The sequence below is a fragment of the Ctenocephalides felis genome, unplaced genomic scaffold, assembly GCF_003426905.1.
Source record: "Ctenocephalides felis isolate EL2017-DRISC unplaced genomic scaffold, ASM342690v1 CF-g0.4_SCAFFOLD_03571, whole genome shotgun sequence".
Classification (NCBI taxonomy): Eukaryota; Metazoa; Arthropoda; class Insecta; order Siphonaptera; family Pulicidae; genus Ctenocephalides; species Ctenocephalides felis.
The window spans coordinates 21,984,269-22,012,021 of NW_020539725.1; the positions used below are offsets into that span (position 1 = coordinate 21,984,269).

The window sequence follows — 27,753 nt, forward strand, 5'->3', positions numbered from 1 at the left end:
CAACTAAAAACCGATGTCGTTACCGCTTGACATCTGGCTGTCCGAAGTTGGAGTCAAACCTAGAACTTCTGATGCGAAAGTGAGAGTTCTAACCACTAGACCTCTTTCATAGAATAATACATAAGGTTAGATGTAGCATAATGAGAACGTACAGCAATTACCACAAATAATGAAGTGCATGTACACTATACAAAGACAAAATAAAAATTAACTAATACGTCTAAGCTAAATTTCATGTTATAGAAATAATTTTCGATTACATGTATTTGACGCATATAATAATAATTCCAATAATGTTCCTACACAGTGAATCGTAAATTGCCAGCTTTCAATATTAAATGAGGCTGCCTTCTACGTGTTCTCGAGCTGTCGTGTACGGGATGCAAACGCCAACAGGAAATAAATTTTGCACTATTTCGTATTACCGGTACCTTGTAAAGCTAGATTTATATTGCACATACATTGGGAATATTTGTTCGATTTGAAATAGTTTATTGAATCCATTAAATGATAACATAATTTACTTGCAAACATAAGCTTAAACCTATTACCTTAAAATCTATTATTGTAACAACAATAGTAAGGAGAAAAAAACTTATGTCTTAATACAATATGAACTAAGCAGCCAATTCTTCGATTAAATAGAACGTTGTTATGGCAACGCTATGTTACGCTCCTTTCTTCTTTTAAATTTGTTGTAAAAAATTTTCAAAATGCTATGTATTTGCTGTGCAACCAAGGGATTTATTCATAAAACATAAGCTCACGTATGTGTTAACATGACACGTCAGAAAGATGCAGTTATGATGACAATCTTTGTTCGGACGTCTTTTCGTTTTATTATATTGGCCATGAAGGTGACAAAACTTCAGGGCATTAAGCTTTACACGGAATGGTTGCGACCCCTGGTAGAGGGGGTAGCGGAGTATTTTAATTGAACTAGTTGTCCACTTCTAAAAGTAAAGTCCGCTTAACAACATGTAAATGCCAAATAAAAATAAATATATCTTGTTTCATTATAACTTAGTAACAAATCAGTGATTGTAATTAGAACTGCAACAAATACATAATATAAAAACAAATCAATGTTTAATACAGTCCACAGCTACAAGGGTTAGATTATAACCCAACAACCTGAATTATCGAACGAGAGTTTTAATAAATTCTATAACTACGTAGCAAAAGTACAATCGTTTTTTTACGTTTACCAGTTTTCTAGGTTAGGTTTTATATCTACAACACCTGACTGCATTTTGAACGTTTTTACTACAATTTATCTGAAAAAAGCGCTTAACATAACAATGCTATATAATGTTCTATTTATCGCAGAATTAGCCCCTAAATATAATATACTTAACTAACATAATGATTCTTACATATGCTCGTGTACGCTTATAGTTATTAACTATAAGCATCTATTACAGTTACTGTATATTTTTATAAAATGTAACTTTATTTTTAAAATTTGTTTTACAATCCACGTTAACAAATTAAAGCACGATAAATTGCAGATGTTTTTAGAAATCGTAACTTTAAGTATAATTTCTTTATACTTAAAGGTAATTTATTAACAAGTTTAATACTCAGCTATCATCAATAGTTACATTTATATAGCCAATATTTAAAACGCCAATCACTTAATATAATATTGAAAAACCTATATGGAATGAAAAAATATGTTTAACAATAATTTGTAATTTAGAAGTAATGCGTCTTTAACACCTTTTTACTGCACCAAAAATTATCAGTTCCAAGTAACTAATATCGTGTGCCTACCGTGGACAAAAAGCTCCTCAATTTAGGTGCGGTTGTGACCCACCTGAGTGGGTCAATTGCTATGTTTTGGAAACAACCTTTGATATTTTCTAATAACTTGATACATTTTAGAGAAATTTATTATGTTGGCGACATGGAATCGTAATTGCAATCTGTAATTAACAACCTTCGATAGCGCATTCGTGAACTGTAGAAGATAAAAATGCTGAAATCCATAGATCGCTGGTTCAAATCCGGCTCGAAGGATATTTTTGCAATATTTCCTAATAATTTGATACATGTTTGAGAAATCTATTGTATTGGGGTCATGCAATTGTAATTGCAATGTTAAATTAACAACCTTCGATAGCTCAGTTGGTAGAGCGGTGGACTGTAGAAGATAAAAATGCTGAGATCCATAGGTCGCTGGTTCAAATCCGGCTCGAAGGATACATTTTTTAATATTCTCTAAAACCTAAATATATTTTGGACAAACTTATTATTTTGATGTTTCCAGAAAAGCATGACATGAATAATAAATCAATTGCTAAGTGGTGATCATTAATTGGAATCGGAATTATTTAAACAAGCATCAGTAATTAAAGTGAGATAACTTCAAATTTCTAGATTTCTGTGTGAACCTTATATTCTTCTAACAAGATCTTATTTTTAGTACTGAAAAACATTCGACACTTAGATCTTTACCTGGCTAAAAATCAATACTTTTTTATTTCCTATCATTCATACATACTGTATCTTAGACAGACAATTATTCTGGCGTGAAAGATCACAAAAGTATTATAATGAAAATAAAATCTTTTTTTTCTCTGATTTAAACTCTAACCCTTTCCACTCGCGAATTCCGAGATCTATATGAATTTTGCCGCCGGAGCGGAGGCATCCGAGTAGAAAGGGTTAATTTTACTTTGGAATTCATTTTAATGTGTCATATAAATTATAAAATCTTTATCGAAAATATATGTTTATTCATGAAAATGATACATACAATGTTTCCTGTGTAGATTGCACGTTTTAACTGCTCGTTCGCATTTTTATAAAGTGGTCGCATAGTAAAATAAAAGAATTACATTCGCCGCAGCTATATTCAATTTACTTTTGGAATAATTGCAGTTACGACAGATATGCGGAATATAAATTATTTCACACTGAATATAGATGAATTGATTTTATAGAAATTCAGAATAGACATACCAGAACTATATCCATCTTATCCAAAACCTCGAAACTTTTTTTTTTTTTTTTTTTTTTTAATTTTTATTTTCAATAGCAATCAGAATACATAACTATTCTATGAGCTATTTGGCTTATGTCATTCACTCACACACATACACACACACTTGCAAACACACATATAAATTTATCGGATCAATATTACAATCATATTCAGAGAATCACTTCAATAAATGATTCAATTATTCTGTTTATATAAGGTTGTGGTAGTTCTATGGTTCCTCCATATTATCTTCGGGCAGCTTCTTCTTCAGTCTTCTTGAAGTTGATGTCTCAAGAAGCTGAGTGACTATATTGTTTGAATGATGTTGTAGTTTTTGAAAGTGTTTTATACTGTTGATTTGTATTATTTTGTTTATAAAATCAATATGAAGATCGTCGTGTAAAGTTTTGTTACTAACAAACCACGGAGCATCAGTAATCTGCCTCAATATTTTCGATTGGGCACGTTGCATTAACGCTATATTGGATTTGCTTGCACAGCTCCACAATTCAATGCCATAAGTCCATATGGGTTTTATTATTGCCTTGTAAATTAGAAGTTTATTGTCAATGGATAAAATTGACTTGCGTCCCAGTAGCCAGTATAGTTCAGCGATTCTAATTTTTATAGTATTGAATTGAACCTCGAAACTTAAGGGTTTTTTTATATTATATATGTCACTGTTGTAAATGACAATATAATAAAATGATATATAACAAATTATTAGGGAAATATGTGCCAAGTTGCCACAATTTTGATTTTGTAACTATAAGATTCCGAGCTCAAATCCGAGTGACGTGCAAACTGATATCAAACTGTAGTAATAATTTTGTCTTGTAAATATAGATGAACACTAACAATAAGTTTCCAAGTAAAAATAGCTCATTTAAATATTGCTACACTGAAGTTAAAAGTATATAAGTAGTATTTACTAATAGCGACCTGAAGAAACTAACTTAACAACTAGTAATTGACTTCATGAAAGAGACAGATGGTAATTTATTGAATTTAAAAAAAAATGACTTCTTATTTATTTAAACAATGGAATTATAGTAAAATGTTTAAAGTGGTATGGCATTATACAATGTGGTTTGCTTGACGTATTTTTGAGAAATTTATCATTATGAAGTCATGCGTTTTTAATTGCAATCTTGAATTAATAGCCTTCGATAGCTCAGTTGGTAGAGCGGTGGACTGTAGAAGATAAAAATGCTGAAATCCATAGGTCGCTGATTCAAATCCGGCTCGAAGGATATTTTTGCAACATTTCCTAATAATTTGATGCATTTTTAAGAAATCTATTATATTGGGGTCATGCAATTGTAATTGCAATGTTCCATTAACAACCTTCGATAGCTCAGTTGGTAGAGCGGTGGACTGTAGAAGATAAAAGTGCTGAAATCCATAGGTCGCTGGTTCAAATCCGGCTCGAAGGATTCTTTTGCAACATTTTCTAATAACTTGATGCATTTTTTGAGAAATGTATCATATTGGGGTCAGGAGATTGTGATTGCAATGTTGAATTAACAACCTTCGATAGCTCAGTTGGTAGAGCGGTGGACTGTAGAAGTTAAAAACGTTGAAATCCATAGGTCGCTGGTTCAAATCCGGCTCGAAGGATATTTTTTCAGTATTTCGATTTTTGCATTCAAAATCTATCTCAGGCAGACATTCACTTTTGCAGATCAGCTACTTGTGAATCTAGCTTCTACCAAGGTATTTTGCAGAACATAACTTTTTCACTAACGGTATGAAAAGTTTAGCAATTTTTTTTTTTATAAAATTAGATTTGAATTAACTGCTTATTAAAGTGACGAATTCATGTTTATGTTATAGAAAAAGTTTTGAATGTGCATAAACTACAATGACCGAGTAAATTTGTACTGTTTAATACTTAATTGTAAGCAATAAATTATTTTAAGAATAATTTCAAGAATAGAACATCATTACCGTGGACCCGAAAAACTCCAGGCAGGTAATTCGTATCAGCCGAAATAGCTCAGTTGGGAGAGCGTTAGACTGAAGATCTAAAGGTCCCTGGTTCGATCCCTGGTTTCGGCATTAATTTTTCGTTTTTACTTATACGTGTATAATGGAACATATATTAACAGAAAAGAAGTTGTGCCACTTTTTTTTCTGATCAAAAATAATTTTGTTAAATTACCTGTTAGCTGGGAGAAGAGTATGTTAAATTGTAACTTACCCATTTGTCTTCGTGGAAATACTAAAGTAGTGTCTTTAAATACGCAGTATTAGGCATAAATCAAATCAAACAAAAAAGGTAATTGTCACATGCATCCACACCCGAGACGATTTCAATCTGTTTAAGTTTCACCAAAAAGGATGAAAAATGGACGACTGTCACTACCGTAACCTGGCACAACCGTACCTAGTCTCTCCTACTGAAAAATGACCAAAAATTATATTTTTAAGAAGATTAACATTTTTAAAACAAAATTACTTTGAAGAAATTAGATTTTTGAGAAACTATAAATTTAAAAAAAATATTTTTTGGAAAAAAGACTTTTTGAAAAAAAATGTTTTCTTCATTTTGAAATATTTCGTAAGTTCTGAACTTTTTTTCAAAGCATTGGCACTGCTTTATAAATAGAGACGAAATATTGAAGCGCGTAAGCGCCGCGTCGCCGTCTATCGGATAAACATTGGTACGGAACTCGAGGAATTTAAACAAAATTTATACTTATTGTTAAAATTTCTATAAAATGTCTGATGTATTTATGCGTTTAATGATCATTTTTGACCGCCAAATGCCATTTTTTTTTTACTTTTTTCACTAGATCTCCGAAACTGCTAGACCTGCCTTCATGAAAATTGGATCAGAATTATTAAAATCGGACGCTCCGTTCTCTAAAAAACTGAGTTACCGTTTGTGGCACTTTGTGCCCCGTATCTTCGAAAAAGCTAGATCTGCCTATGGCAAAAACTAATCAACACTTCTCCTTGGCAATAGCAATCGAATGTTTTTTGAATAATTGCAATCGGTTGAACCGTGTTCCCGAAATCTTAGACGAAAATTTGTACCCGCACACATACACACACACATACATCAATTTTTTCTAAGGTATGCCAAAATGTTCAGAAACTTCTGAAACGTAAAGATATATAAAAATGTTCATTTTCGATTTTTTTGCGATTACTATAACTTACCCTACGGGAAGTTAACAATGTAATTATAGCAAGGTAAATGTTTCCTAAAACAAATCTCAACTATATAATGACATCGTGAATCACGCTCAAAACAACCCAATTTTCGTCTTAGAAAAATCTGAATATATCAGAGATGGAGGGAGTGGAATGGAGCCTTCTAGTCTTGGCTGGCTCTGGAGCTCCTGCGAACGCACGGATGAGCAGTGAATCAATTTCGTTTGAGGTTATATTCCTTGTGGGGGGTTTGGCATTGCTTTATGCGATTTTTGACACGTAGTACGACGCATCTCATATTATCAACTAGTAATACATTTTCTTGCCGGCATTTTTTTACTCTCTCATGTATTCCACGTCTCGACAGCATCATATTCGCATGGACACGTACAAAGCGTTAAGGAGGTCGTATTTCCAAGCAAACATTTCGGGTAATATGCCAAAATGTACATTTATAACAAGATAACTGTATATTTATTATAAATAAGTAGACCTTATGGGGTGATGGTATTTTACATAGGATAACTGCAGATTTTGAAAGTATGAATGGAAATAGAGCAGGCTTTCAAAATCAATTATGGTTTTGTAAACTTATTTGGATTAAATATTATAGGATGGAACGGATAAAAAATGTTCACTAACTTTATGTCTAGAACAAGTAAAGTATAAATTAAATATTATGGTAGAGCGGGGCTTAAAGGCCCACTGGTAAAATGGTCCACCATCAATATCCCAAGAAACAGTACAGTTAAGAATTTTGTATTTTTTATTTTCAAATATTAGAAAGTAGAGAAAGAAAATATTTTTTTGTTGTTAGTTGTTTTGGTTGTAAACACAGTGGTTTAGTTCACCAGACCTTGATATAATTTTTCATTATACAGTATTTAATTGTTTAATAAAATGCATTGTTAATTAACTCCCTCTAGGGTAAGTTACAGTAATCGCAATATAATTGAAAATGAAAACTTAATTAAATTAATATTTAATATTTACTGATTTTTGTTCTCCAGTAATTAATTACGGCACGGAAAGTTTCAGAAATTTGCCTTAAGGCACAATGTCATGCACCACTAGTTTTAAGTTAAATTCAACCGCTTTTTTATATTGTCTCTATAAAATCTTACACCTGGGTAAGGTGAAAAGGATCAACTAAACCATTACCCTAGCAAAGATGAAAACAATAATACATAGCGAATAAAAAAGTAAATTAAGTTAAATAAAGCAATTTTACAAAAGATAATTTGAATAAATAGTTATTCCCACTCTGCAATTTTTCTGACGAAATACCAAATTAAGGTAATTTACAGTATTATCTGTGTAAAAATTGTATCCATGAAACTTATATTTTGCATTGGTTGAATAATGTAGCTATTATTTTGCAATATGTCTCTAAAATTAAAATAGGACAAATGACCTGTTTGCCTCCAGGCCGTCCCAAATTACTCACTCCGCCTATGGGGTAAAAATGAACAGGTTACAAATTTGTGAAAATCAGCAAAAAACACATTTCTGCAATGATGAAGTCGCTTGGAGTTTTACTGGACATAGTCAGATAATTGCTCGGTTGATATGTGTTATTCAATACGATTGGTTGGTTGGTTTGGTTTTCAAACTATAATTGCTCAAAGTCAAATTGGACGTTTATGCCCTTCTCTACCATTCTATAATTCGCTTTAAATCAATTTTGAAATCACAAAATATATGGCCAAAATATATGGCCATTTTGCAAGAGATAAGTTAAATTATTATTTATTCCAACTATTATTTTAGCCTGCTCCAAGTCTAAACCAAGGCTACATATAGTGTAATCTTTGTGAAAAATATCTCGTATTTTTATAAATTTCAAATTGGTTAATAATGTAACTGACATTTGGTAAAATCACTCCACAATAAAAAATAAAAAAATGTTTGCTGCGAAGTCAATCCATGAATTGTTCATGAGACAATTGATAATTATGTTGATCATATTATTAGTTAAACCATTTGAAATAAATACTTAAAGAGAGTTTGAGTATAATATTTTGTTTAAAATGCGTCACATATAATACATTTTATTCGTCATTAATTCTGTTTTCTGATGAAAAAATGATTTTATTTATTTTTGTTTCGATTTTCTCCGGAAAATTTGACTTGCTAATTCTTGTTTTCTTAAAGTTTGAAGTCATTGATATTCATTTGGAACTAAAATTGGAAATAGTATGTACATTTCTATATGTGGGCCTAATTTGTCGACATTTTATCAAAAACGGCTGTATCGATTTCAAAAAACCAATTTGATGAAAGTCGATGAAGACGATTACTTAATTTTTAGCTAATTCGGGCGAAGTAATTTTTTGTGGATTTAATTGTTAATTAAAGCTAATATGGCAATAGCGTTTATTATACTAAACGAGGTTCCTAAAATATTAAAGGTTACAGAAAGAGATCGTTAAAAATTACTAAGTCGTATTTATTGTATTTGTGTAAACGCGTACTATTAGTCTATATTTCTTCAAATAAGCCGTATTTAAAAAATCTTGTGTTAGTCTTGATGTTTGAATTTGTTCTTTAACTGGTTACAAGTTTAAAGGATTAATGTTCACTATAATGGGCTACTCTTTTAGCTATACCGTTTGAAAAAATATTGTAAATTTCATTCGTAAATTTTTAGTGAAAGCAACAACTATATTTTCCAAATAAGCATTTAAACATTCACATACCTTAATCCTTCTATTTATTAACTTCCAATAGGGTAAGTTATTGTAATTGTCTAAAAATCGAAATTGAAATTTTTTGCATTTCTCAACGTTTTGAAGGTTTTTGAACATTTTGGCATACCTCAGAAAAAATGGATGTGTGTGTGTTTTGTTTTGTGTGCCCACATTTCGTTCACGTTTTCGGGCGCACGGATCAACCGATTTGAATGGTTCAAAAAACATTCGATTCCTATTGATAGGGAGATGTGCTGATTAGTCAGGTCCAGCAGTTACGGAGATAAAGAGCAAAGAGTGCAGAAAATATAAATTGAGTTTTTGAGAGAACGGAGCATCCGATTTGAATGGTTTAAAAAACAATTAATTAGTAATGATTGGGAGAACTGGTTATTAGTTATTGGAAGAGGCAGGCCCAGTCATTTCAAAGATACAAGGCTAAATGTGCAAAAAATGGCAGATTTTGAGAGAACTAAGCGTCCGATTAGAATGATTCAAAGAACTTTCTGTTTGTTTTAACAAAATAATTGATTTTGGGAAAAAATTGTTTCATTATTTTTTGTTTCAAATTTTTTTTTTAATTTTATTTTTTTTCAAAAAAAAATTATTTTTTGTTTAACGAAAATAATTCAGATTTTATTTTTAATTCTGACTGAAGTTCTAATATACTTTAAACAAATAATTTCAACTTTGCAATTAGACAATATTTATAGTAATCTATTTGAAAACATTTAATATTCCTCGAACATTTCGTTACGGTACGGGAAGTTCCAGCAATTTTTCTGAAGGCACGATGCCATACACCCCACTAGTTAATTATGTCGATTAATTACATGTACTGGAAAGTTCATGCAACTTGCCTCAAGGAAAAATACCACTTACACCCAGTTTATTGATACATCAATTTACAAATCGTTCGATATAGACTGCTATTTCCAAAGATTATTCAAAACGTGTACAGATACACTACTATAGGTAATCACATGTAAAGTCTGATATACGAAAAATTACAAATAATTGCATGAAAGATCAAATACTGGTAGTAAATGGCGCTATTATTCTAAACAATTGACTATTACGGTCGCAATATATGTGGCATTTATGGTACCATTAATGGGCCATTATACTCAAATATATATTCCACATATTTCCCTGAAAGATTCAAATCAAGATAATTCAAACATAAATAACCTCGTCTGTAGTTCTGAAGGACATTATTTTACAATCCTTTCATAATATTTTCCGAGTCGCTTTTTGGGAATTTCTATTCAAAAAAATATGAGCGGATCTTAATGCTGCTCTAATGTTCACTGATATTATCATGTAGGGTAGGACGGGGCACAAAAGTCCAGTTTGATTTTGAGCAATTATATTGTGTAACCAAACTAATTATATCACAACAAATAACAAAAATCGAACAAACAACTATTTGACTATATTCAGTAAAACTCCCAGCCATTAACAACAACAAAAGACTTTTGTTATGGATTTTCAAATATTGTAGAAATGCGTTTGTTAGCTGTTTTTCATAAAATTTTCACCTGGTAGTTTTTTCCTAGGGTAAATGAGCGGGGTAAATTGAGACAGCCAGAGGGCAAACAGGTCCAATGGCTTATTTTTAATTTTTAAGGAGATTTTATAAAACAGTAGCTACGTTAATCAACCAATGCAACATTTAAATTTAATGGGTACGTTCTTGAAGAGATAACACTGTATACAACCTTGATCTGATATTCCGTCAGAAATCTTCATCAGCATTAATGAAATAACTATTTATTTAATTTATCTCTTGTAAAATTGCTTTTTTAAACACAATTTAAATTACGTATTGCAGTTTGGTATTTACGATTTTTTATTATTTAAAACTCTGTCAGGGTAAAAGCTCAGGCGGTCCTTTTCACCCACCCACATGTAAGCTATTATAGAGGTTATATAAAAAAATTGTTGGATCTAACTTAAAATTAACAATACATCATATAAAATAATTGAATAAAGTATACCTAAAAATTATACTAAGGTCTCGTAAACAAAAAACAGTGCTTATGGATTTTCAAACACTGCCGTTTTTCTCCTGATAGCGGCGTCATAAGAATCAATGTGGCGGCTGTTTAGACATCTTTTTACCTCTACTTTCAAATATTGTTGAAAAATTCTCAACTTTATTTAATCTTATATTAAGGTAGAGATAATATATTGATGGTGGACCTTTTTATGTGCAGACCTTTAAGCCCCTTCTGCCATACTACCTTGCAAAACTAAACTAAATATATATGTTATGAAATTTAATGATTTAAACATTTTCCACTTAACTATAAATAGAAAATTTAAAATTTTATTTTATTTTTTTTAATACAAAAAATTTAATATGAAATTCACTGTGTTAAGATTTATTGAAGTATTAATCTAAAAATCGTGATATTTCAACAAAATAAAATATTATTTTTTATCGTTATATTTTAATAATTAGCGGAATTTAACGCCTGATCAAATAATTATTGAATATATTGATTTGTATGTTTACATAAAGTTTGAATACTTCGTAATACACAAAGCATTAACAAATTTGTTTTTGATGAATTATAAATGGTAATATTTATAGAGTGTAAATTATATAGATTTAATGACAGGTAAATAAAATGTTAATACATTAAATCACATTATTCGTTGTCAAACGAACGCACAGTTGTAAATATAATTATTTATGACGCAAATATTAAATTGCAAATTAATAACAAATATCAATATTGAAATTCTACTGTTTCTAGGTGTATTTTCTATTTTTAAATATCGATTAAAAAATCAACAATAAAGACATGATATTTCGTCTTTTTATATCATCTTCAAGGCTTCCACATCAATTAGGAAAAATTCCTACAGAAGAATATTAATAAATATTCTGTATTTTAATATAATGCCTTTGCAGTGTAATGCCTTAATAAATACAAGAAAAAGCAAATATAAAATGGTCTGATGAAAATTCATAATATTGAAAGCGTTCCTTGAGACTGCCATAATGAAGCGAACCAGGAAAGCGTAATTTCCATAATAGTTATTCATTGTTATTTTATTTTCATTATTTGCTGAGGAAACGCAATTTTCTTATCTCACAATATAATGAGTGAATTGAAAATTTATTTATAGCTCATTGAAATTGTGATGCCATTAGCTTTGATTAGGCCTCTTAGGCCTCAGTTATATAAACCAGCTAATTTGTTGAATAATATTAACAATTTTTTGTATGGTTAATATATTAACAACTTTTTTTTTAATGTAATATTTCACATCAAAAATATTTCTCTAAAACAGAATTTTGATATTTAAGCATGGTTAGCATTATTTTGGATGTTGCGTTATAGTGAATAGATGAACTGTAAATTTTTCATATTGAATAACTGAACTATGAATCGAACACTGTTAAAATAAAATTGAACATGTTAGAACAAAAAAAATAACTGGAACACCCAAGTTTTCACAACTATTGAAGTAAAATTTCTTTAGGCGCTACTAGGGTGTAAATCCGTACAAATGCAAGGGAAGGGCGTTACGATAGATAAGAGTCAATAAGATAAGAGTCGAGTGCCAATGATTCACTCTCGATGATATCATTTCTATACGGGTCGACTGTGATTAGTCGTCGTGTATGTGAATAGAGATCTGTCGTTGTATGCGTACCGATACTAACAAAGAAATCGGCATTGATAAATAAACATTTTAAAGTTACATCGTAGTACAAATCTTGCTTTAATGAAAAATGCCTGATTCAGAAGAATAATTTACCCTCTTCCTTGAAAATAATAAAACAAATTGAACATTCGTACTAAACGTAAGTTTATTGATTAGAAATTATTTCTATATTATTTGCAGTCTCTATATAAATCTTTGAAGTTATCAAAATGGAAAATATTTTTAGGCAAGACAGATATTACAGCTGTTCGACGAATAAGATTATATCGCAGCGAAAAAGTAAAAAAATACAAACAATCAATGAATGTATATTAATTTTAATTACATGAAGTTTTTCAAACACAATTACATGATGAGTGAAGTTGCAAAAACAATATTTGTTTAGGCGTTGTTTAACATAATCCACTGTGTGAACAAATATTAAAGAATTTATTAAACAGCAATTTCTTCATTTTTCTAATGAAGGTTCATTCCTAAATGCTAATTACAATGACAAACCCATCATGTCATATTTGAAATATGAGTTTAACTACATTATTGTTTTTAGATATTATACCTCTTTTTAATGCTATTATAAATATATAATTCATAATTTATCATTATATAAATGTGTATAATTGTTGACACTTATAAATGTGTACATCACGAGTGTTACCATATTACTAACAAACATTATTCAAAATTGTTATATGATGTTTTTATTTTTACTTAAATGCCATCTTGTACAGTACAAAATAAGTTTTACTTCAATCGCGTGTGATCCTTACGCGCACTCTTTTTTATATATATTTCTTTAATATATTTGACTTTTTACATTTAATTGTGGTTGATATTTTTTATTCTGTAAAATAAAGATAAAATACATATTTTAAAAAAATGGTACCCTAAAAGAATGAACGGTTGCTTTAACCCTTTTCCTAACACCAAAAGCGATCCCTTAATTACAAAACAGAAATATTACCCTCAAATGGTAGGTTTTTTTCACGCTTAATATTTACCATTTCACGAATTAATCTCATTAGAGACTGTTGATTACTGCCTGATGTGTCAGGCGTCATTCTTATTAAATTTAATCAAACACAGTTATGTTAATTCTATCGTGCCAGTAAACCAATATTGCGTCGTAAGAATTTTCCACAAATTAGATTAGGTCGGACGAGGAATTAAAGTGTAAAATGTGAAACGTGACTTCCATCCGAGAAAAAAGACACTCTCGCATTCTATGCGTGTATTTTGCTGCGTCGCCGGTCTGGAATATTGAAGCAATCAATAAAGTCTGCGTTTAAATACCAAGCCGAATCATTTCCAATTCAAATAATAATATAATTTACTAAGAATTATTATGTAGTATTTACCAATTCTGTCAATAATCATATATCTATTAATGCAAGATTCAATCAATATCAAGACAAACAGGGTTAGTTACACTAATGTAGTAGGTGTCAAAGTAGATGTTAGATCGATTGTCTGAGGGGGCTTAAACAGATTTAAATATAGTATTATAATTTGTCGGCTTTATACTATATATTTTAGGGACTTGTTTGGCCCCGGTCCCGGGTTCGATACCCACTTCGAGCAGCCTGTTGTCAGGCAGCAGTGACAACGATTTTCACTTGGAAATATAGATAGCAATATGTTTCCAAGTGAAAATAGCCCTCACCCGGCATTGCTGCACCAATAAAATGTCAGCCCTATTAGATTAATTCTAATAACAAAATCATCAAATATGGATGGATTAACCATTGGGTTACCATCTAAAATAAATACGAAGTAAGGAGAAGTTTCAGCCTAACAGCTCATAGGACTGTTTGTTCTGATTGCTGTTCAAAAAATAATAAAATAAAAAAATAAAAAAATACCATATATTTTGTAAAGATGGCGAAGACTTGCAAAACGTGACCAAATATTAAACAAATAGAAAAATATTTATGAGCTAACGTGAAGAAAATATAGGTGGGTATACCGGTTTTTCGGTATACCGGTATATCGGTATTGCATTCCCTAGTAAAGACTCCATGCTTTATATTTTGTAAAATTGGCAAAGATTTTAAAAAAGTTACCAAATATTAAACTAGTTGGTATTGATATTTTGCCTTAAAGCAAGTAACATGAACCCGACATGTGTCTTTGAGTTCAACCAGATTTCAATATCCTATATAATATTTTACATTCTGATTGCTTTATATTAAAAAACTAAAAAAGAACTCAAATCATTATAACGGTATTTAATTGTTCGTAATTGTTCCAGACTGTTTGCAATATAAACAATGTTAATGAGATATTGCTTCAACATACACACTTTTATATTAGGTTGTCAAATATCTCCTTTCCGCTTTTTTGCTCTTGGTTTATAATACAAAAAGGCGGAAGGGAGATATTTGACAACCTAATATGTACATATACACACATTAACTAGTTTATTTTTACACGAATATTATATTGAAGTTTTCAATTCCGATGTATTTTTTTCCTTTTTAAATTCTCGGTTCAATTAATATATTGAGTTGAAATGTTTGCTACATTAGAAAAGTTATCTAATTATTAACAAGAAATATTAACAATATATTTGTTACATTTTCAGATATACGTTTCAACATACAAAAAAATTGAATGATATATATATATAAATATATATATATATATATATATATATATATATATATATATATATATATATGAGTATATATATATATATATATAGTCGTATTTACATTCACAATCAGTTACTTATTTTTTATGATTTTTTTTCATTATATATATTTCATGGCTAAACACCGTTTGCCGGGCCAGCTAGTATATATATATATATATATATATATGTGTGTGTGTATATATACATATATGTGTTCAATTACTTTAGGCTATGAATACGCTTATACTATATTAATGATAATAAATTCATTAAATGATAATGAAATGATTAGTTTTTTTTAGATCAAATTAGTACGGTCAAATAACTGAGATAGTGTATCGCACTTTCTGTCATTAAAATATATGTGCGTTTCTCAAAGTTATGTGTTTTAATTCTAATATTAATTTGAAACTTTGAAAACTTGAAATTTCATCAAGAACCATATAGTGTAAATTACATCTATAAATCTAGATGGTTTTTAACGATCATTAATCCAGTGTAAAGGAAATCACTTAGTATTATGTTTACCCTGTTAAACAATTTATTTTTTCAGTATTATGTATATTTATAACAGTTTGGGTTGCCATCTGTTGAGTAATGACATAGTATTGAGTCCAATCAAATTAAAATAGTATTAAGTTCTAACTGCTGTTAAAAAAACTACATATATTTGCCTTTATCCAAGTTAGATTATTTACCAGGTTTGATAATTTGTATATTCGGTAATTTGTTGTATATTTGCATCTATTCAATTTAGATCATTTACCAAATTTAGTAATTTACATAAAACATTTTATTAAAATAATTGCATGGGTAAAAGAACTAAATTGTTGATCATTTGGTATATAAATTACAAGGATATTTTAAAGATTAAAATATAAAACTTTTAGTAAATGTTGTTTTAGCGACAAAATTGTAGATTTAGTATTTATTAATAAACATTAACTGAAGCTGTTACATCAGTATTATATGCGCAAAAAAACATGCAGGCAAATAAAGTTAAATTTTAAAATTAATTTATATTGTAATTAAACACACAGAAACTAGTTGAAAATTCAATTTAATTTATTGTACATTCTGAACTAAATTAAAACTCTGAGAATTGTTAAACATTTTTGCAATTAATTTAACATAATTGAAATATTGTTTTTTAATATAATTGAATAATCCGATTGGAGTACCATGTATTCAATTTGCATTTGTACGAATGTGGGAATACTTTCAGAACAATTTTCACATATCCAATACTTTGTCGATTTTAATTGTATTTCACTAGAATTAATTTTGTACATGCACAGTACAAATATTTACCTCATGATTTTCAAAATAAGAATGATTGGAAGTACTATTTATGTACAGATTTTATCTAAAAATAAAGTAATAATTTTACAAAATATATTTACAATGATACTGTTTGAGATTTGTACTAATTTATATAAAGAACAAACAAATCGAACTGTTATCTAATTGCGTCTGGTTATGATAACAAACATCAGAGGCAAAGTTTTTATATACAAAACGGATAGTCATTCATAAGGCTGATTTCTGTAGTGTTTATCAAAAAACAGAATGGTAAATTAATTTTATTTTCTTAATAATTTAAATTTTATTCGTACGGTCGGGTAGATATATTTCTAATCAACTATTAAATTTTGATTGCGATGACCTCAAGTTATTAGTGATACAGGCTCATATGGTGAAGTAAAGTGTTACTCTTATATATTATTTAATTTTTGTTTTCAAAAAGTTTTGTGTTTGAGTTCTGTTGGATTTATTTTGACTGTCTTCTAATTAAGCTTAATAGTAGAAACTCCAGTTTGCTACACAAAATTGATTTAGGCGAATTGGAAACATTTGCCGAAGAATCAAATGCCACACAATGAAAATATGGATTTTATGTTATGACGACTTTTTTATTTGAAACCTCAATAATTGTCTGATAACTGAAACTTAAAAATTATCTGATAAGTTCTTTTGAAGATAAAACATCAATATTTAAAGGTTGCAGAAGACCATGTTTGCAAAAATCAAAAATGATACATCAGAAAAGCTTTGACAAAAAAGCAATTTTATAAAAGTAGTATTCAATGTTTATTTTTCTATAAAATATACCGAATCAAAGAGTGTGTACAAGAAGAAGAAACGCAACTAATTTCCTTGCAAAATAATATAGTAGTATTAAAATAGTGAAACAAAGTAAGTCAGAATATGTGAAACATTTAAAATTCTTAGTGTATAACTGAGTGAAATTGAAAGTGTAGTTAATTACTATAAAATGAGTATTTGTTAAAAAATGTAATCTATTGACATGATAATGACAATAATGAGCCTATCTATATTTAAGCAAAATGAAAAAAAAAATCTAGTCCTATCCCGAAGTTAAAGATCATAGAAGATGTCAAGTAATACTTTTACAGTATCCCATGTACTATGTAGCCGAAAAATCGATAAAAATCAATAACAGACTTTTAAACAGATGTAATTAAAATGTATAAAAACGTGCAAATCATTAAAAAAAAATTAATGACACAAAATGGACTTCTAACTTTTAAACTACTAATCCAAAATGAAACATTATGAGTGAGTTCATTACGGCTAATATTAATTTGTGTCATGACTGGGTAAAAATAATATCTAAATGTCGAATTCGGGAAGTATAGCAATAATTAAAAGGTTTGAAAATGCAAAATAAAGAATTGGAAAAATAGATTGAAACACGTTTAAAAATGATTAAAATCGGAGCCAAAAATATTTGCATCAAATATTTGAACTACGCAGCTTAAATATAAAGCAAATTTAGGATTTCGACAAATACACAAGAAAAATTGATACACAATAAAAATAGCCACGTTATATACGCTATGTGATGAAAAAATTAACATCTGAAAATTAAAAGATTTTAGTCAAATCTTAAAAACCAATCATGCGTATCAAATGGGAGTTTTAATATTCTATAATTTTACTTAATTAACTGTTATTCATGATCAATCATTGTTGTTGTGCTTCAATACAAAAAAACTATTTCAACACATTATTTTCATATTGTACTAAAAAAATATGTTTTCTAAAGACAGTTAATAGTTAAATATTAATTAAAAGTTAAGATAAAAATTTGCATTTAATTAATGATTAACTAAAATTAGCTAAATTATTATTTTAGACAAAAATTTCTATACTAACGTTGATCGTATTGGGAGCTGTATGTAATCTTACAAATGGAGCCCGTATTCTCGGTTTATTTCCTTTCACTGCAAGAAGTCACTTCAATGTTATGGAGCCAATTGTTAAAGAATTGGCATCTAGAGGTCACCAGGTAATTTGGTTTTAAAATCCATATTTAAACAAAATATGTATTATATAAAATCTTATAATTCATTCATTTGAATTGATCTGTTTCGCCTTCTTTTGAAAATCTGGAAATAATCTGTATCTACTCAAGATTCAAATTTTTTTTATGTTAGCTCAGTTTTGTTCATATTATTGTATGAGATATTAATTATTTGATAATATTATAATCTAATCCTCATATTAATAAATATATTATTATAGGTAACAGTTGTGTCAAACTTTCCACAAAAAATTGAGCTACAAAACTACACAGATATTCCTGTTGATCCTTTTGATCATTGGGCAGTACTAGGTAAATTAACATTTAAACTATATATATATATATATATATATGTATATATATATATGTGTGTGTGTGTGTGTTGATTATCTAACAATGAATCCCAATAAAAATCTATCCATTTTTTTTGAAAAAGAGTATTTATAACTACGTTCTATAATGTTTTTTTTTTGTCAAGAATGAAATACATAAATAAATATTTTAATGAATATGATGATAAGAAAAATTAATTTATAAGAATTTAAAAAAAATATAAAATGCTAATTTTAATCTGTTTAAAATTTATTTAAAAATGTTAGAATTAAATTGTTTATTACCATATGTATGTCTACAATCTGAGGTAGTAGTTAATAATTTTTGTTTCCCAATTCTACATTTTTTAAATAAAAAAGTGATTAGAGAATTATATTTTGGTTTTTGTTAAATTCGGAGATTTTGAAGACTTTTCAAAAATATGGTCACTATTTACAAATTTTATTTTTATAATTCTGCAACAGCTAAGCTTTTTTTCCAAAAACTTTGTGTTTTTCAACCAAAATTCATATGTTTTGCAATTAATTCAAACTGTTTATATTTTTCTTATGATCGAATCTCAATTATTAAATATAATTGATCAAATCAAATTTAAAATTCCATTTCAAATATTTATATCTTATGATAAATAATTGTAAATATCTTAAATATATTAAAAGCACAAAATTCTTGAAAAGACATATCCAAAAAGGTAGATCAATTTTGGAAACTTTGCTGGCGTCTATTTCATCAGATCGATTATGATAATTTTTTTTCTTATTATATAATTTTATAAAAAGTTCTACTTTTCATTCAATTTACACTATAATTATTTTCATTTTAAGCATTCCGCATACAACTTTCAAAGCATAAGTGCTTCTTGCAAAATTTTTTTGTACAACCCTATATGAGGAAAGAGCGCTTATTGCTATCGTAAAAGTCTGAATTTAGCTAAAGCTCAATCACAAAAGCTTTAACAGTCATATCTGAATTTACTTTTATTCCACCAATGAATAAAAATTAAATTATCAGATCTAATTGACCATACACAAAATAAGCAACATTAGTTCCAAAATTACCTTTACCAAATGCATACAAATGCCAACAATAAAAAGCATCTATTTCTGAATAGTTTCATATTATAGTGGAATTTAGCTCTAAAAAGCGTGGGATTTGACAGTTATTGCTTTTATGTAAAATCACACATTGCACGAATTCTCTGGTACTGTTTTTCAATGAAAATTTTACCTTTGTTGATTTTATTTTGCAAGGCAGGTGATATGAAAAAACCTTAACTAAATGAATCTAAAGGCAGAAAGACGACATTACCAATTAATAGATAAAAACATCAATAATATAATTATTAGCACAATAGCTTATGGAACCATTAGGTTCTGATTGCTGTTCAAAAATAATAAAAAAAAAGTATATAAAAAAACAAGTTAATATAATTGTTTACTTGCTCGTTTTTTGTATTTATCTACTCCTATTCTCAATGTAATAAAATAATTAATATGTACTCATTTTAGAACAATAATAATGTTAATATGTCAATAAAACAACTGCGGTATTACATCTTTATTATTTGATCAATTCTGTGCATTTATTGAATGTCTGAAATACGCTATTAACTACCTTTTGTTTAAAAAAAATCTTTTCTCGATTTTTTTCTGTTTTTGTTCCGAATAATCATATTTATTAATTTAATAATATCATTCATAATAATTTTACTTTATATTTTACAGAATGAATATCTGATGTAAATATTAATAATATATATATAAATTCCAAATATTTTTCTAAGGTCTCAACGTATAATAAGCAATTTACTTCATTTACTCTACTTAAAACTGTTAATAATCTTTTAAATAAATTAACAAAATTCATAGGCAAAATGTAATATAGTCTCATTTATCAGAAATACTCTATATAAAAATAGGTATTACAAGACATCGTTACAAAAATGATCATTTACGTAATCATCTTTATTTTTTTGAAGTGCAGGTTTATTGTTTTATGTTCAACGTTTATTTCTACGTAATCCTATTACGTACAATTTAAAAAATCTGTTCTGTTATATACAATTATTAGAGAGCCTGAATTGTATTCATAAAAATAAATATAGAACAAATAAAAATCTTTTATTTTATAAAATTCGCATTACCCTTTCATTATAAGAACAATGAAATGATTGTTAAACAGGGATGTTATTTATGGGATGTAAATATAATAAAGTTTATTTTATAATAATGAAATTTGCTTTATTATATTCACAAAGATTTTTCAAAGGTTCTAAAATATTATTAAATAGCAGTTAAATATATTATGTGTTACAATATTTCAGAAATAAAAAAGTTGAAGATGAAAATTTAATTTAAAAAAATATATTTTGATATGTTAATTTAATTTAAAATTAACTCACTTACCGTAAAATTGGTTTATTTATAAAATATATAGTTTTATATGCAATTTATATTCGACAGTTTAAATGTTAAGTTCTTTGGAGTAGAAAAGTATATCATACAATTGATAAAAACTCTGAAATTTAAGATACAGAGTGAAGTTTTTTGTACTTCCTTTATGTCCAAAAATAAGCATATTTTGCACATTGTCAATATTATTTTATATTATTAAATGATTTTCTGATCCATACAACCATAATGATGTAAATAAATAATTATGTACTAAAAATACACCCACATACATTTTTTCTCTTCTGAGGTACGCCAAAATAATCAGTATATGAAAAATAATGATATATAAAGATACATTTTTGGTTTCTTTATAATATGACATGTAAATGTTTGTTGTCAAATTATTGCTTATTGTACCTTTGAAATTTGTTTGATCGTTTCAAATAAACATTTGCAAAATAAATATTTATTAGGATGCGTATGAGTTTGACCTTTTAACCACGGAATAAATAAATAAAATCATAAATTAGAAATTTATATTTCATGTCCCATGAAAATCCTCCTAATTTTCTATTTTCTGCAGGTACTGATTCTTCAAACTCGGCCTACGACATCACCGATGTGAGTGCAAAGGATTTATTGGATGTGGTCATTAAAATGGGATTAGCGACCACTGAAAATGGATTACAAACAGAAGGGGTTAAAAAGTTGGTCCATGCTGGGTCAGAAGTAAAGTTTGATATCATTATTGTTGAGGCATTTTTTCAAGAAGCTTTTCTTATGTTTGCTCATAAGTTCAAATGTCCAGTCGTTGCAGTAAGTAAGTACTAATTAGTTATATATCTTATATATATATATATATATATATAAACATACATATATATAGTAATATTATTATTATTATTTATGTGTGTATGAAGTTGGCTTCCCCCAAAACAACTTGTCCAATTTCGATAAAACATTTTGTGTCTCACCCAGGGATTTGAGAATTGGTATAGTTTCAAAAGAAAATGTAATTTTGTAAGAATAATCAAAAAAGTTTCGGTAAGCAACTAATATTATTATTGTTGTTAACTGCCAATACGTCGAATTAAAAATAATAAATAATTATACAAAGTTATTCATTTGAACTACTTTCAATACTATATAAGGGGAAGTCCCGTAACGCCGGACAGCACCTAATACCGGACACTCTATTTAACACGTATTATTTAAGCGAGTATGACTCTTTTTACATAAATATACAATTTAAAGGGTCGCGGGGGCACACAGGTGCAAGACTCACCTGTGACGCACAAGGTCACGGCGGGAGCAACCCTTTGCTGTTTTAGGCGTAAAATCACGGCGTCACCTAAATATCAATGGATGTAATTCTACTGTATTTATGCATTTATATTTGAGTGGCATTCAATGATAAAAGTAGTACTTGATTGTTATCCGTAAAATAATAGAATATTATTAGATATTTTAAACAATTTCAGTAGGCACCACCAAATGAACGAACATGCTTGTCCCTTAGCACCGGACACTAAGTCGTCCCTTAGCGCCGGACACTAAGTCGTCCCTTAGCGCCGGACAATAAACATATTGAAATTTCTTGTGACAGTTGACGTAATTTATTTTAATTATTTAATTTTGTTCTTTATGAGTGCTAACGGTCACTACATACCCCCATTTTTCGTATTTCCTAGTCAAAGAATGAAAATCTTATGATGAATGCTCCAGCTGAGAGCATCGGTGTGGCCCAGCCAAAAGGGTGGATAATTAGTGATTTTTTTTTGCAATATCTAAGAATATTCGTCAAACACACATGTGCAGATACTCCAAGGTGGCTACCTATGTGTTCAATACTAGTTATTTTGAAAGGTCCAGTACTAGGTGCCACTTTGTGAAATCATATTTCTTGTTACCAAAGTTTGATTGATTGTATTAATTATTTTTAGCAAAGGTTGCGTTTTTGTTAGTTTAGTTTGATTTCTAACTTTGTTATCTAACATAATCATAATTTGATAAACATTTCGTAAAATATTTTTTGATTTATTCATAAATAACCTTAAGTGTCCGTCACTCGGGGACTTCCCCCTATTCGTCATTGTTCATAAGGAGACAATTCTCAAAATATAATAATTATATAAACATGATATAGTTGTTTTTTCACAATCTTTATATATTGTTAATTTTTTATAATTATTTAATTTTTGTATTTTGATTAATTAAATAAAAATAAAAATAATTAATAAATTATTAGCCATTGCAAATTGTAAAACCTCATTATTCGATACAAGAATAATAATAATAATAAATGGTAGCCTGCCCGAAGGCAGGTCCATGGTGCAAGAGCCACCACAATATATAACTTCTTTGCCCCTTGTCTATCATTTTTCATTACCACGATTCCCCTCCTCCCTTTTTTCGTGTACTTTCCTTTCCGAATTTTTGCTTCCATGCTTCTTGATCTTGCGTTTTGTCTTTCAGTTCCCTGTATTTTCACTTCTCGCATAAGTCGTCAATCGTATGCATTCTTCTTCTTGCCATTTCTTTCAGCCCTTTTATTTTACCCTCGATGACGTGGTGCCGGAGGCACTTTTTTGCAAAAGGGATCCGATTCAGTTTCCTTTTCTTTTTAGGATTGTGCTCAGTAGAGTCCTTTCTTAGCCTATTCTTCTCAGGACTTCTTCATTTGATAATTTGTCTGTCCACTATATCTCCACCCGCCTCCAGCACCACCAAGTAGTTCAATTTCCAAGTAGTTCTTGTCAGCTTTTCTCAGAATCCATGTCTCCGATCCGTACAGAGCTATTCTCCAAATGTAGCACTTTGTTAGTCTCTACAAGATACAAGAATATATTTGATTATTGATACACTTATAAATATGTTAAGAAGTTTGGTCTAGTAACCATGGTTAAGAGTGAAGTTTAGATGCAATTTATTATTTTACATGTATATGCTGGTGAAAAATTCTTAAATACCCAAAAGGCTAATGCAAACTTTTTCAATTTCTGAACAACATTTGTAAGTTCCACAAGTGAAGTTTAATCGTTTGTCTAGAGTGGAGAAGCAAATTATGAAACTTATCATAAATGCAAGAAACTCAAGCCTTTGTGAAAAAATTTCTCATATTGTTCAAAGCTCTATGGTAATATCTAATCGTACATTTGCATATCTCCAAAACGAAAAAAACTTCTGTTTGAATCTAGAGTTTTGTGAATTATTCAAATTGTTTAATCTATAATAACAAAATCATTGATGAAAATTGTATCCAAGCATTTATATGTCGTATTCATGAGATCATAATCGCAACTGTTTTGAGTCTATGGCCACTTAATTTTTTTCCAAACCAAAAATTTTTATATTTCATTCCTATATATTTCCTATAAAATTTGATTTATCTAATATTTCATTCATTTAAATCTTTAGATTTGCACAGATCTATTACCTGTAACAACTGTGGAATCTATTTGCAGAAACTGTTCTAATATGAATGAAAAACAGAACTATAAATATGAAAAGGTAGTAAACAATAAATGTATGAATTCTAAAATAGTATTTGTAAACTTCGTTTTTACACCGTGTGCTTTATTTTTACGGCTTATTTTTTCTTTATCGCATCGTAAACCGGCAATTCCATTGTTTTCGTCATCAAAATCATAAACTTCAAACATGTGCAAAACTTACCACCTGTAGCCGTAAAATTCGCGTGTTATAAATAAAAATTTTATATATTTCATAGTATGTTTTCCTCGTGGATATTTGGCCATTTTCACGATTTTTGTGCAAACATTTCTTGTAGGTTTAGTATAAACTTCCCGAAAATGAAAATTTTTGCATTTCTCAACGTTTGAAGGTTATGGAACATTTTGGCATACCTCAGAAAAAATGAATGTGTGTCTGTGTGTTTTATATGTCCGCATTTTCGTCCACGTTTTCGGGCGCACCGATTTGAATGGTTCAAAAAACATTCGATGCCCATTGATAGGGAGATGTGCAGATTGACAAAGGAGAAGAGATGATTCGTTTCTAGCAAAGGCAGATCCAGCAATTTTGAAGATTTAGAACTAAGCGTCCGATTTGAATGATTCAAAAAACTTTCTGCTTATTTCAACAAAATAATTGCTTTTGGTAAAAAAATTCAAAAATTTTTTTCTTTTTTTTAAATTTTTTTTCTATATTGAAAATAATTCAGATTTTAATTTTAATTCTTACTAAAGTTCTAATATACTTTAAACAAGTAATTTCAACTTTGCAATTCAGTTTATATAATTCTTATAAATATTAACATTTTGTTACGGTACGGGAAGTTCCAGCAATTTGCCTTAAGGCACAATGCCATGCACCCCACTAGTTTTTTTAATAGTGTCTTATAGCAAAATAGTAGATAAGATGGGAAGCACGAATTCACTAATTTCGGAAATAACAAATTCTAAATGTGTCAAATTAAGGAGTGATTTGAAGGACGAGCCTTCCAAACAAATTGACTTGGGAGAGTTGTGGTTTGAATTTATAATACTTGGTTACTTCAAGAAATGCTCTTTTATTGAAAATGTAACTTGAAATGTTTCGGGATTTGTTCAACAAAAATGGCAACAGTAGATCTTACCTAATTTTCATGGTTTTGTAGGTTGTAACAGTTAGTTACGACCTACTGATACGAAGGTAGACCCGTAACATAGCGTTACTATAACATATCTATTTTATCTGAAAATTGCCTCTAAAATCTAATATATCAAATATGATCTGCTTGTCGTACTTTTAAAACTGTAATTTGAATTCAAATTCAAATAATGATGACTATGTATAGGCAAAAGTTTTCAGAACGAGATTTTTATTCTCGTATTTTGTTGAAAATGTTTTTTTACAAGTATTGTACTCACTACTTATTTTGATATCTTATCTATGATATTTTTAGTTACATGTATTACTACAGCAGATACTATATTTTAAATATCTATTACTGATGTTATATCACTTATTGCATGACTATTGGACATAAAGCTTTTTTTACTATAAAGATTTTTTATAACGTACAGTTTCAGTTGTATAAATTCACAAGCAACTGAAAATTTCTACTCTAAAATTTATGAAACTACATTTGATAGCCCATAATGATTTTAGTGTATTAAAAAAACAGCTGTTTGTATGCGTTGTGTACAATTACCTTCCCGTGTCTTAAAACTTAAATAAAAAATCAATTCACATACATACACAAAAACACACACATATTTTTTCCAAGTTCGGTCTCATTCGATTCAGAATGGCTTGAAACTTCGAGAAAACATCAAATTAGCAAATAGGATTTTTGAGCAAAAACATGAACTTCTCCTTCGGAAAGTTAATTATTGGATATGATTTAGATTGGTATTTATTATTACCACAAATGAAATGGTTAAACATTAAAGGACTAAACAATAAACTATAGTTATTTTAAAAATATCTAAAACACTATTTATTCAGCAAAATAATTTAATTTATTAAATAGTAGTGTGATCTGAGAGCAACATGCAAAACCACATAAAATCGATGGCATTGGTCTGTTTCTAAGATACCTTTGTTCGAAGCAAATTTTTATACCATCAACTGCTTTGAAAGCGAATTGTGTTTAAAATAACAACAAATTTTAATGAAACAAATTTTCCGAGCTTAAAATTAATTAGTGCTATTTTTGGCAATGCTATATTTTAAATTACATACCTTTTATTGACGAAATTTTACAAATTTTGCGATTAAACATGCTTATATGTATTACTAATTTTTTAATGAGTTTTATTATAATGTATTTTAATATTAATATTAGGTATTTTTAGAAAATGTTAAACAAACTTTACGAATCGATTAAATTACTGCAGTATTTTAGGGTCCAATGCAGTAATATCATAAAATGAACGAAAGCGATTACTTTCGTTATGCTAGTTGAACTCTCTAAAAATCATGGGATTAGAAATTTAAAATCATTTTTATTAAAAAATAGATAACTGGCATCATAATAGTGTTTTTACGAATCTTAATGGTAATGTTACCTTTTTGTACAAAATAAAATATAGCTGAAGATTATTGAGCAAGATCTGACTTAAAATTGACCAATGTTATGGAAACGCCTTGTTACGCTGTTTTTTTCGTACAGAATGATACTAAAAACTGTCAAAATCCTATGTGTTTGCTGAGCAGTCAGGCGTTTTAAATACAGAGCCTAACCTAGAATACGCGCAAACGAATCATAAGTGCATTTTCATGATGTGCATTAATAACATATGCAAGAAGATAGATTTTATGTATAAAACGTCTGAGCGTTTTGATATAATTTATATAAAAAAGCAGCGTAACATACCTTTGCCATAACATATGGGTCTAATTTATGGTCTACTTTGCACATTAATCCGGGTCATTCAGCATAATATTTTTCAATATATTTGTTTTTTCTTTGCAAAAATTGTGATATGGAATGGCACCTCAAATTTTGTGGAAACATTAAGTGAACATAAAATAAATAGGTTATTTATTTTAAATTACCTATATTCAGGACCTGAGAGATAAAGCGATATACATAT

The 27,753-nt window shown here is 28.7% G+C and overlaps 1 protein-coding gene and 4 non-coding genes across 5 annotated transcripts in view; all 5 read left to right on the forward strand.

The window, feature by feature from the left end:
- LOC113385801 (UDP-glucuronosyltransferase 2B4-like) overlaps window positions 1-27,753 on the forward strand; it is a 99,434-nt gene that overhangs the window by 48,153 nt on the left and 23,528 nt on the right. The window contains exons 2-4 of the mRNA XM_026623634.1: window positions 18,318-18,470; window positions 18,707-18,797; window positions 21,795-22,031. Coding sequence (XP_026479419.1) covers window positions 18,429-18,470; window positions 18,707-18,797; window positions 21,795-22,031 — 370 coding nt within the window. The 5' untranslated portion in view covers window positions 18,318-18,428. The remainder of the gene's footprint in view (window positions 1-18,317; window positions 18,471-18,706; window positions 18,798-21,794; window positions 22,032-27,753) is intronic.
- Window positions 2,116-2,205, forward strand: Trnay-gua. Its single transcript is given in 2 exon segments — window positions 2,116-2,152; window positions 2,170-2,205. It is a non-coding gene; the product is annotated as a tRNA-Tyr (tRNA).
- On the forward strand, window positions 4,336-4,425 carry Trnay-gua. The gene is given in 2 exon segments: window positions 4,336-4,372; window positions 4,390-4,425. It is a non-coding gene; the product is annotated as a tRNA-Tyr (tRNA).
- Window positions 4,520-4,609, forward strand: Trnay-gua. Its single transcript is given in 2 exon segments — window positions 4,520-4,556; window positions 4,574-4,609. It is a non-coding gene; the product is annotated as a tRNA-Tyr (tRNA).
- On the forward strand, window positions 4,978-5,050 carry Trnaf-gaa. The gene has a single exon. It is a non-coding gene; the product is annotated as a tRNA-Phe (tRNA).